Source organism: Chelonoidis abingdonii, chromosome 9 (genome assembly GCF_003597395.2).
Source record: "Chelonoidis abingdonii isolate Lonesome George chromosome 9, CheloAbing_2.0, whole genome shotgun sequence".
In the NCBI taxonomy this organism is placed as follows: Eukaryota; Metazoa; Chordata; order Testudines; family Testudinidae; genus Chelonoidis; species Chelonoidis abingdonii.
The window spans coordinates 66,131,674-66,143,713 of NC_133777.1; the positions used below are offsets into that span (position 1 = coordinate 66,131,674).

The following is a 12,040-nucleotide window of genomic DNA, read 5'->3' on the forward strand; positions in this document are numbered from 1 at the left end:
TTTGACAGGGTTACTGGCCTAGTGCAGGAGTGGGAAAACTGTGGCCCATGAACCGTTTTAAGTTGACTTGCAGCTCCCACTAGGGAGTGGGGTTAGGGACCGCACCACGTGACTCAGCTCCGCTCTGGCTGGAGCATTGGGTCAGGGGCCGGACCGTGCGGCTTGGCCCCTCTCTGGCACTCTGGCTGGGTTGAGGACTGGACTATGTGGCTTGGCCCCGCTTTGGCTGGGTCAAGGGCCGCACCAGGCGGCTTGGCCCACTCCGGTCGGTGTGCTGGGTTGGGGGCTGCTCCAATGCTCCAGCCGGGGCGCTGGGTTTTAGGCCGCACCAAGCAGCTCAGCCCTGCTCCGGCGCTCCAGCCAGGGCGCTGGGTCAAGGGCCACTCCGGCACTCCAGCTGGTTCGTGGGCTGCACCACGCAGCTCAGCCCACCGCGGTGCTCCAACCGGGGCACTGGATCGCAGGCTGCACCATGCAGCTTGGCCCTGCTCCAGCTGGGGCGCTGGGTCGGGGGCCGCTCCGGCACTCTAGCAGGGACTGGGGCCACACCTGCTCCAGCACGTCAGCTGGGGCACTGCGTTGGGAGCTGCACCACATGGCTCAGCCCCGCTCCAGTGCTCCAACTGAGGTGCAGGGTCAGGGGTCGTACCATGCGGCTCCCGGAAGCCGCAGCATGTCCCTGCTCCAGCTCCTATTTGCTCCAATGGTCCCCTCCGGCATTCCAATGAGAGCTGCGAGGATGGTGCCTGCGGATGGGGCAGCGTGCAGAGCTGCCTGTCTGCACCTCCGCGTAGGAGCCAGAGAAGGGATATGCCACTGCTTCCAGGAGCTGCTTAAGGTAAATGCCGCTCGGAGCCTGAACCTCTGAGCCTCTTTCCTCACCCCAACCCCCTGCTCCAGCCCTGATCTCCCTCCTGCTCTCCAAACCCCTTGATCCTAACCCAGAGCACCTTCCTGCACCCCAAACCTCTTATCCCCAACCCCACCCCAGAGTCCACACCCCTGGCCAGAGCCTGCACCCCTAGTGGGGTCCTGCAGGGGTTAGTCCTGAATCCGGCACTATTCAATCTTTTCATTATTGACTTGGATAATGGAGTGGAAAGTATGCTTATAAAATTTGCAGATAACACCAAGTTGGGAGGGGTTGCAAGCACTCTGGAGGACAGGATTAGAATTCAAAATGACCTTGACAAATTGGAGAATTGGTCTGAGTTCAACAAGATGAAATTCAATAGTGGCGAGTGCAAAATATTGCACTTAGGAAGAAAAACCAAATGTACAACTACAATATGAGGAATAGCTGGCTAGATGATAGTACCACTGAAAAGGATTCTGGGGCTATAGTGGATCACAAATTGAATATGAGTCAACAATGTGATGCAACTGCGAAAAAGGCTAATATCATTCTGGGCTGTAGTAACCAGAGTGTAACTGGGGTGTAAACCATGGGAGGTAACTGTCCTGCCCTACTCAGAGGCCTCTTCTGGAGTTCTGTGTCCAGTTCTTGGTACCTCGCTCTAGGAAAGAAGTGGGCAAATTCGAGAGAGTCCATACAAGGGCAACAAAGGGAATTAAAAGTTTAGAAAAGCTGACCTATAAGGAAAGGTTAAAAACACTGGTCATGTTTAATCTTGAGAAAAGAGGGTGGAGGGGGAGGGAATGGGCTAATAACTGTCTTCAAATCTGTTACGGGCTATTACAAAGAGGACAGGGTCAATTGTTCTCTGTATCCACTGAAGGCATGACAAGAAGTAATGGGCTTAATCTGCTGCAAGGGACATTTGGGTTAAATATTAGGAAAATCTTTCTATTTAGAAGGCTAGTTAATCTCTGGAGCAGACTTTCAAGGGAGGTTGTGGAATCCCGATCATCAGTGCCGGCTCCAGGTTTTTTACCACACCAAGCAAAAAAAAAACACCCCAAAAAACCTAGCGTGCTGCTGCCGAAGCAAAAAACAAACAAAAAACCCCCCTGAAAAAATAAAAGCTGGAGTGCAACCCCTTGAAAAGAGCCACCCTAAGCACATGCTTGGGATGCTGGTGCCTATAGCCGGCCCTGCCCATCATTTGAAGTTTTTAAAAACAGGTTGGATAAAGATCTGTCAGGGATGGTTTAGGTTTACCTGGTCCTGCCACAGCACAGGGAACTGGATTTGATGACTTTCCAAGACCCCTTCCAGCTCTACATTTCTCCAATTCTATATTTAATGTCTGTTTGATTCCAGGAGTTTGCATTCTTACTCGCTGTCACTGTTTGGGCTGCATGTGAAATTACCACATGGCTGAAATGTCTCCTAAACTTCAGTTTTACAAGGATCTCTACAAATTGCCAATGCATTTTGGATTACAACTGCAGAATGCTGGCTCTGGAAGTATCTTATACTAGGAGACACTGAATTTGGGGACTATTGTAAGAACCCAGGGCATGAGTCACAACAGAAGAGTATCTAGAGGTAGAATGGAAATCAATAGTTCTGTGCTTTAGGGCCTTTTCTAATTTAGTGGAGACTGTAATAGGCTATTTGCTCTTTCAATTCAGAAATATTAGTGGTAGTTGAGCTGTAGAGCAGTTTCAAGAAGAGAGGGGAAAAAAAAATATTTTAAGCCCTATAATACAGCAACAACTTCTCTGAGAGACCTCAGAAATTCTCTGCTGTCCTTAGACTGAGCATGCAAAATATCGGGTTTAAAATAATATTTTTAAGCGAAGAAGGGGTATCAATATATAACCAAAATATGTAATGGTCTTAAAATCTTATATTCATGCACTTCTCTTCTGAATTTTAATCTTATTTTTTAAGGACCAGAAATGAAAATTTCAGAAACCCCCTGACTTTTTATGGTGACACCAAACAGCATGTCAGTAGTTCAACAACTCAGCAATAAAAATCTCTTCCTAAGCATGGGATAATTGAAAGTCTAAGGCAGTCTGTACTTGATACTCAGATTGTTTATTTTTTCATTGTTAGGAACATTTCGGTCTTAATAGCTTAACTGGAATGAATTGTCTGTTAGATGGAACCATCCCACCGAGTTCTGGTCTGTCTAGTTCCAGTGCATTGGTATGCTGTGCAGGACTTGTGACGCTTACAGCGAATGGAAAGACCCTTTCAAAGGTAATTTACTGTAAAACCCAAGAGTTTTAACTGTAAAATATAACTTTAAATATTGTTAACATCCATAAACTTTAAAGACACAATGCAATTGTTTTTACAAAAAACTGTTGGATATAAACTTAAAATATTGCACAATTGAGGAAACATCTTTGGCCAAATTTTGGCAGGCTTTAAGTTTGGCAAGGAAACAGGCATACATTAAAACTGCAGAAAGAGGATTATCGTAAGGCTGTATTTTGGCCAGCTCAAGTCTCACACATGGCCATCCCTGGACCAGATGTAATCTCTGCAAGCCAGGATTGAGCATATATGTTCTAAAGCATGTGGACCACACCCTCTGACCCTTATACTCTTCCATCCCACCCTCCCCACTGTGTTTTGAAATGAACCCTTTTACAGTCCACATCCAGAATTTAGGCCTCAATTTTTAAACAAATATTGTTCCTCAAAAACAAATCCAGTGTAAGTGAATTTAGTAGACTTTAGTTCATGTGTCAAAACACTTCTGCAGTAGTCATGGCGTTTGAAGGTACCACATGGAGCAATAAAGTTCAGTCTGATGTAAATGTCTGGTAGAATCTAGAATCTTAAATTCAAACATCAGGAAGAGAAAAGATATTGTGTATATTTGTGCCAGTTGCCTAGTCATTGTAATAAGTGGATTTACATTCCATAACAGAGGAAGTGAGTATCTGCAATGATCTCTAAAGCGATCAGAAAGCCTGAAGTTTATTAGTTAGTAGAAATTGGTAACCTGAACACTAAGAACAGGTTTGCTGTATGCTAAGTAATACTGTACAATTCTGTCAAGAAAAAATAAGTTACACTATGTACCTTTGACTGGATGTGCACATAAACTCGCATGTGGTCTTGGAGTATAGTTCTGCATCATGCCAGACCTGTTCTGAAGAACGTCAGCCAGGTGCAAATCATCTGGTTATGTTAATTATGTTGGGTGATAGCACGGATGAGGTCTGTGGCAGCACTACAGACATTATAGCACAGTAGAAAACAAGTAGTGCCAAAGACAAGGTTTTGCACCTAGCACAGAAAGCTTTATACCTACCTTGGCCCAGATTCTCTGCTGCACCAAGCTTACATTTGGCATAGCGGAGAGATGGGGGCGTTCAGGGATCTGGGGCACTCTGAGCTCTAGTGTAAAGTAGAGCACTCTAAGCGTTTGAGCCCTAAGGAACCATTTACCAGCTCAGTATAAAATATGCTGTGGCCCCTCCCCTGCCAGCCCTAATGTGCATCTTGCACTTGGACCAAGTGGTGGGTGTTGCAGGGTCAGCAGTACCAGCTGTGTATCAGCTGGGAGCTTCCCTATGCCAGGGGATTTCTCAGCTGGACAGAGAGAGGTGCTTTCCAGAACCTTGACACTTCTGAGACCAGAACTTTCTAGGGTCTCTATATTTATTAGTGTATTTAACATTTTTTGGAGGAAAAATCCCCCAAAGAAGATATTGTTAATGTAATTAAAGATCCTGATGTAATCAATAACTCTTATACAAAATGCTTCAGGGCAAGTTGCCATACCGTGCCCTCCCCCAGGGCATTTGATATAACAGAAATGACAACTGAAGGTAATTTATATAAGTTACAATGTCTTGTCATCAATGTGGACTGTCTTGATAAGGTTATAAGAGAGGGTTAATTTTTTGTCCCTGTTGATGGGTGTTGCTAAGCCTTAAACTCATGCTTTGCAGAAGCAGTGCACAGAAACTTTTGGCTTCAGAATAAAATTTGGCTGAATGGTAGGAGTTCTGTGGCCAAAATTCTGGAATTTTGACCTTTTGCTGAATTGAACAGTTATCTGTTTTCTTGATGCAAAAAACTATTTTTATGAAGATACTTTGAGTTATAGTTTTCTCTTTCCTGGTAATGAGAGTTTTAAATAGTGGACTGAAAGTAAAAGTAACTGGAAATTAAAGTGATCCTATGATAGTCTTCCTTAACATGAGGCTTTGCGTCTGTAAGATAAAGAAAAGAACAAGAGTACAAAATGAAAGTGCTGTGCAGCCTTACCTGGGTTTCAGTGCTGGCTTTTAAAAATAGATTTTTTTGTAGAGGCTATAAGTCAGCTCAAAAAAAATGTTGTTACTAATTATTGTGTATAAAAGTCTGAAAAAGGGCATTGTTTTAGTTTGGCTAGAATTATTTAAAAAAAAAATCATCCGCAAAATAGTTTAGGCAAAATACCCGTCCAAGTCAATTCAGCCAGATGTACAATGTTAACCAGTTATAGTACACTAATATTCAACTTGTAAGAGAGAAAATTTAAAATTAAATGTTTAAAAAGAGTTCATCTTTTCTATAGCAAGATGCCAGTCCAACCCTACACTAGCATAACACGAAGAATGCTAATGTTCAGTAGTATGGTTTGATTTTAAAATTTTCTTTATGTTAATATTAGGAAAACAGAGCCTCATAAACAGAAGTTTTCAGCATGAAAAAAGTCTTGTCAACAATGGAAGCAGCATGAGGTTTTTAATTGTCCTAGTGTCATGTTTCCTCGTAAAATTTGTGAACACAATAGATTAGCTAGTACATTTGAATAATTAGATTTATTTGAGTGAATTGACCCTGGTGTTGTGCTGCAAATGAGAAGTCTTGCTGTGCTGAGGTTAGGCCACCTCTGCATTTTTTCCATTGCTTAGAGTAGGATGGCTAAGTACATATTTACCTCCTATTGTAAACTAAGGCAAAAACAGATAGCGTATTAAACGTACAAGAGAAACAATGAGTGTCTGAGGTTGAACGACATTTAGATACATTCTTAGAAAGAGCAATTACAGTGGTTTGATGGAGCCATAGATAAGAGGCCCAAATCTACTCAACTTTGGCAAAGCTCCCATTGAGTTCAGTGGGAGCAGGCCTAATGCAATACATTTATATTTACTAACTGACGGCCTAATCTAGTGCCATGACGTTAATAGAATGATTCCCACTGACTTGCACTGGATTAGGCTCAGATAAATTACCAATCAAACAAGATGCATCAGCCTTGAGTTTCAAAAGGCTTCAGGATTGGAGTTATAAAACTGAATAAATGAAATCTGCACTTGTTCACACAAATCAGGTCATTGGATGTGCAATTATTTTCATGCTGCAGTAGCTGGGTGCAAATTTATGAAACCACTTTCAAAAATTTGGTCCGTGCACTACGTAGATGTTTAAGCAAAGATCCTATTTCATGCAAGTGTACTTGGCAAAGAATGAGGCAAGGGAACTATGAGAAATGGGATATAGAAACAGAACGGCACTTTGCAGAGAGTTTGCATTTGTACTGTAGACTGTGTGTACTGCCTGGTATATTGTTAAACATACTTACATACATTTTATGAAAGCGAAACTTTGTGATTTTAGGCAAGTATGCTATCTAATAATGTGAAATTAGTTGCTTCGTGGCTGATTTTATACAAATTGGAAATCAAAATAGATGATTTTGGGCCTGATCCTGCGATGTGATCTACACACCCAACCCCCTGCCCCAGCCTGGAGCCCCTTCCTGCACAGCACCCCCAAACCCCCCAATCCCCAGCCCCACCCCAGAGCCCACACCCCCAGCTGGAACCCTCACTCCACCACACCCCGACCCCCTACCTCAGCTTGGAGCCCTCTGTTGTACCCTGGACCTTTAATTTCTGTCCCCACCCAGACCCTGCACCCTCAGCCCAGGGCCCATACCCCTGCCACATCCCAACCCCCTTGCCAAGCCCAGAGCCCTCTCCTGCATCCCAAACCCCACATCCCTGGCCTGGCCCCAGCCCAGAGCCTGCATCCCCAGACAGAGCCCTCACCCCCCTCCCACACCCCAACCCCCCTGCCCCAGCCTGGCGAAAGTGAATGAGAGTGGGGGAGAGCAAGTGACAGAGGGAGAGGGGATGGAGGGAGTGGGGCTCAGAGAAGGGGTGGGACAGGAATGTTCCATTTTATGCGATTAGAAAGTTGGCAACCCTGTTGCAGCATGGGGGCCATAGACTTTGTGACTGCACCTTTGACCCATAGGCATTGACTTTCCCTCTTTCCCCTGGGTGGTCGACCTCCCCTGGGCCCGCCCCCACTCCACCCCTTCCATGAGGCCCCGCCCCTGCCCTGCCTCTTCCCACCCCTTCCCCACCCCCATTGCAACCCTTTCCCCAAAGTCCCAGCTCCCACTCCGAGCCGTCCCTCCCAATATTGCAACCCCTTCCCCAAATCCCTGCCTCCTCCCCTGAGCGCGCCACGTTCCCGCTCCTTCCCCCACCCCCGGAGCTTGCTAATGCCACCAAACAGTGGGAAGCGCTGGGAGGTAGGCAGAGGAGCAGGGACACAGTGTGCTCAGGTAGGGAGGAGGAGGACGTGGGACGGGGCGGGAGGGGAGCTTGGCTGCCGGTGGGCGCAGAGCAGACACTAATTTTTCCTCGTGGGTACTCCAGCTCCGAAGCACCCACAGAGTCAGCGCCTGTGCTTTGTGCTGTGGTGAGTTAGGTGCCTAAATACTTTTGAGGGTCTGGACCTTAGGACTTAGCTTCAGGTTTTTTGTGTTGTGTTTTTGTTTCAGTTATTGGGGCAGGGAGGTTACCCAAAAGGTCTTGATGCCAAATTTTTATATGAGCTTGGGTCCATATGCTGACTAAGGAACTGATCCAAAGCCCTATTGAAGTCAGTGAGTTTTTCTATTTATCGCAGTGGGCTCTGAATCAATCACTAACTGCATTAATTTTGAGTGTTTAGTCAAGAGGCATACTATAATAATGAAAGGGATCTTCCAATCAAAATTTATAATGTAGCAGTTTTGACTTGTGAATTAACTCAATGTGTTTATCTTGGCACAAAGATATGTTGTTTTTAGACTGGTTTATATCTTCTAGCTTTTTTTGGTTCAATACTCTGCTAATTGAATAAATCCTTAGAATATTGAATCAGGGATCATTATTTCAGTTTAAATGAAAATGTTAATCTAGATTTATATATAACAAAGGTCTTAATATTTGCTTTTCGTATATCAACATTGAGAATGGATGGTTTTATATTTTAAATTCAATATTTTATAAAAGTGTTGGCCTACATTTAAAAAAAAAGTGATTTTTGGGTGAGTGCTCTGCACTTTCTGAAAACCAGGCCCCTTTTTTGCTGTCTCAAGTTAGGCACAGAAAACGGAAGCACTTTAAATCACTAGGCACTTTTGAAAATCTAGGCCATTAGAAATAATGATGGAAAGAGACGAATCAGTTTGTGAAGGCCAGTGTTCTCCCCTTTTGCAGTGCAGTACACTGGGAAAAGATAAATAGGGACATTAGCTTTGCGCATTTGATAGAACATCATTTTTACAGCTCAGGTGAATGGCACAGGTAGCACAAAGTGTTGTGTTTTTATTTATTTTAAATACATTATTTTAGTCTTGGATCCAGTGTTTCAGATACATGAATGGTGTTTTAATAAAAAGGAAATTCAGAGGATACATGGCTTTAAATGTGGTTTTAGTCTTAAAAGTGAACAGCTTCTATTTCTAGTGAAGGCTTCTGGGAATATGTGCTCCAAGGATCTCCGTCCTCTACTGCACAGCTCACCATGTCATATTTAATGGAGTGCAAAAGCTTCGGAGGCTTTAGACCACACAAAAATAAACATAAGTATGTTGCCCACAGGACTAGTACACAAACCAGTGTAAACAAAATCAAAACGTTTCTGCAGTGTATGTATACAACCGGAGGTCCCCAGTGCCACCGCTAAAGCTGGGCTTTAGTATGTTGGGGGCTTTGTGCTGACCATTCGCACCTGGATGATTTTCACCCTCAGAATTTAGCGGTGGAATTTTCAAAAGCATTCAGCATTAGCTTTTTCTGCTCCCACTGAAGTCAGTGGTAGAACTTCCATTGCCTTCAATGGGAGAAGAGTTAGGCCAACACCAATGTCTTTTGAAGATCCCACCCTGATTCTGAAACCCTTGTGCATTGAGGAAGGGTCTCAGAATTGTGCCTTTAGCCACCTGCTCTCTGGCCTCAATTTCCCTACCTGTAAAATAGGGTAACAGTCAGCTCCCTTACCAGAGTTTTTGTGAGGATGAATATCTATAAAGTGACTTGAAGTTATATGTGCAATGGTTAAATTTAGATTATTTTATAACATTACTACAGGGAGTTTTTCCATTTCCTTTCTATTTTAAAAGTATCTGTCAAATTAAGCTGATTGAGTTTGGTGCTGGAAAACAAAGTTGCTTATCTGTAAATACACATGTAGACTTTATATTTTAAGATGTTGTTGTTATAAAGCACTATCAAAGACTCCAGGCCTCCTTCTCACTATAGAAAAAAAAAATTCCAGCGCTATTAACAAGTTGTTAGGTTTGACTATGTTTATTCAAATGAAATGGAAGCAGAGGTCTCGGAGCAGCTTGTGTGGTAATCAAAGGCCATAATCTCTCATGAATCAGACTGGAAATCCACCATTTAAGTATGTTAAAGGACAGACAATGTCAAGTAAAATTACTGTGGTTATGATGACATCCAGATAATATCTGACAACTATTTTTTTCCTTCTGATGAAAATAAGTATCATTACCTTGCAAAACATTGTGAAATTCAGGTCATTGGAATTTAGCATGCAGACCGTAAGCAGATGGTAACCTTCATTAGTCTCTAAGTATTAGGTTATTTTACACACAAAATATAATTTAACAACAGGCCTTTTCTCCCCAGATGCTATTGGATCATATACTCAATGTCTGAGATTGAAAGACTATGAACATTTATGTTGGCTTAAACTATGTCTTTAGTGATGTAGAATAATGATCATGTCATGCTGCTTTTATATGCTGCTATGCATATGAAAATAGTCGTCTATATCTGTAGCTTTATAGTTTTCAATGAGCTGAAGACCTGATCCAACCCCACTGAAGAAATGAAAAATCTGCAGCGGGTTTTTCTTCAGGCGCTAAATCTTCCACACTTTATTGTACAAGCAAGGGCTGAAAGCCACACTGCTTGTGACATATAAAATGAAACTGGACAACACATTGGTAAATGTAAATTAGGAAACATTCCTGCATTGGCTGAGGGATAGACTAGGTGGACTAATAGGATTTTTGCATCTCCTGAGTCTATGATTTTTTGATCACGCATACACATAGATACCTTCATTTCCCAGAAGTTATATGATGAAAAGAGCTCTTAGAGCACTGACTGTGAAAATGTTGAAAGGCTGTAGCACACTATTACACAGCTGTTGATAACAGGGGCTTCCCTCACAAGTAATTACCTTTCAGGCAGAAAGGAAACTGAATTTTTGTTATAGAGCTTAAATGTTACATTGTCACTTTTCCTGCATTCTTTTATTTGCAAAACCTGATGTACTAACCTTGCCTGAGATGTCTTACATAAAATAACTCAAGTGAATATAAATTTATACCATCATTGTATAGATAAAGTCAATTCATTTTGTTTGTAGTCGTTCTAGATCTGTATATATCTAGTTTAGGGGTAATGAACTGTGTGCTTTTCCAAAACAAAACCAAGCAACACTAAATTTGTTTCACTAACAAATATTTTCCTGTCTCCCACTCACTAATTATCCTACTCTTTTAAGGGATTCTATCTTACATGAGTTTAATTCTTTAAAGGTTTATGTGAGGTTGAAAGGGATTGGTCACTGGTATGTAATATATTGAAACTGACAGTTTTGATGCAAAATGTTTCGATGCAAAGGGCCACCTTCTGTCCCAATTTACACCCTGTTCCAACCCATGCACAGGATGAAAATCTGAGTAGCTGGCCCTTAAGCTCTGTTTGAGCAGGTGGACTATTACAGTTCAAGCTTCCTTATCTGGACTTCTCACTCACACACTTTCTTACAGTTGACTGTATATTTGTGAGTAAAAGTCATATAAAGTGGATCATCTTCTGTTTCCATTATAATTCATTGTCTATTGTCATTATCACCACATGGACCCAATGGAGATTAAAGAAACTAAATTAGTGATTAGTAAACTCCCAATGAAATAGGCTCTAGTGGGAAACGGTGTAACAAAATGTCATACCTTAAAAAGGCAAGTGTCTGAAAAGCAAAGAGGAAGCAAAACTTACAGAGTTGGGTTGTGTCTGTGTTTGATGCAGTGAAAGAATAGGGGTGATGTAGTCAGAATGACAGGCTAGGAAGATGACCTTAACAGTCATATTGGGCTGCATTAGTAGGAGCATTGCCAGCAGATCGAGGGAAGTGATTATTACCCTCTGTTCAGTACTGGTGAGGCAACGTCTGAAGTATTGTGTCCGGTTTTGGGCCCCCACTACAGAAGGGATGTGGACAAATTGGAGAGTCCAGCAGTGGGCAACGAAAATGATCAGGGGGCTGGGGCACATGACTTATGAGGAGAGGCTGAGGGAACTGGGCTTATTTAGCCTGCAGAAGAGGAGAGTGATGAGGGATTTGGTAACAGCCTTCAACTGAAGGGGGGTTCTAAAGAGGCCGGAGCTCGGCTGTTCTCAGTGGTGGAAGATGATAGAAAAAGAGCAATTGTCTCAGGTTGCAGTACGGGAGGTATAAGTTGGATATTAGGAAAAACTATTTCACTAGGAAGGTGGTGACGCACGGAATGGGTTACCTAGGGAGGTGGTGGAATCTCCATCCTTAGAGGAACAAAGCCCTGGCTGGAATGATTTAGTTGGGGTTGGTCCTGCTTTGAGCGGGGGGGTTGGACTAGATGACCTCCTGAGGATGGTCTCTTCCAATCCTAATCAATGATTCTATGATTGGAGCTTATGAGACAAGTTCTCCCCCTCCCCCTTCAACTTTTCACTGAACAAAATGAAAATCAAAGATTTTTAGCTGAAAACCAGAAACTTTTTGGGTGTTCAGTTTTTCAACAAAAAGTTGAGACTTTCTGCAGAAAGCAAACACTTTTAGTGAAAAAATTTCATTTAGTCAAAACCCGTTTTCCATAAA

At 42.8% G+C, this 12,040-nt stretch overlaps 1 protein-coding gene across 3 annotated transcripts in view; it reads left to right on the plus strand.

Annotated features, from left to right (window-relative positions):
• The window catches only part of GALK2 (galactokinase 2), a 63,058-nt gene that overhangs the window by 16,628 nt on the left and 34,390 nt on the right, over positions 1–12,040 (plus strand). For all 3 annotated transcript variants that reach the window (XM_032763035.2, XM_032763045.2, XM_032763053.2), the window contains one exon: positions 2,969–3,115. In XM_032763035.2, the coding sequence (XP_032618926.1) occupies positions 2,969–3,115 (147 nt within the window). The remainder of the gene's footprint in view (positions 1–2,968; positions 3,116–12,040) is intronic.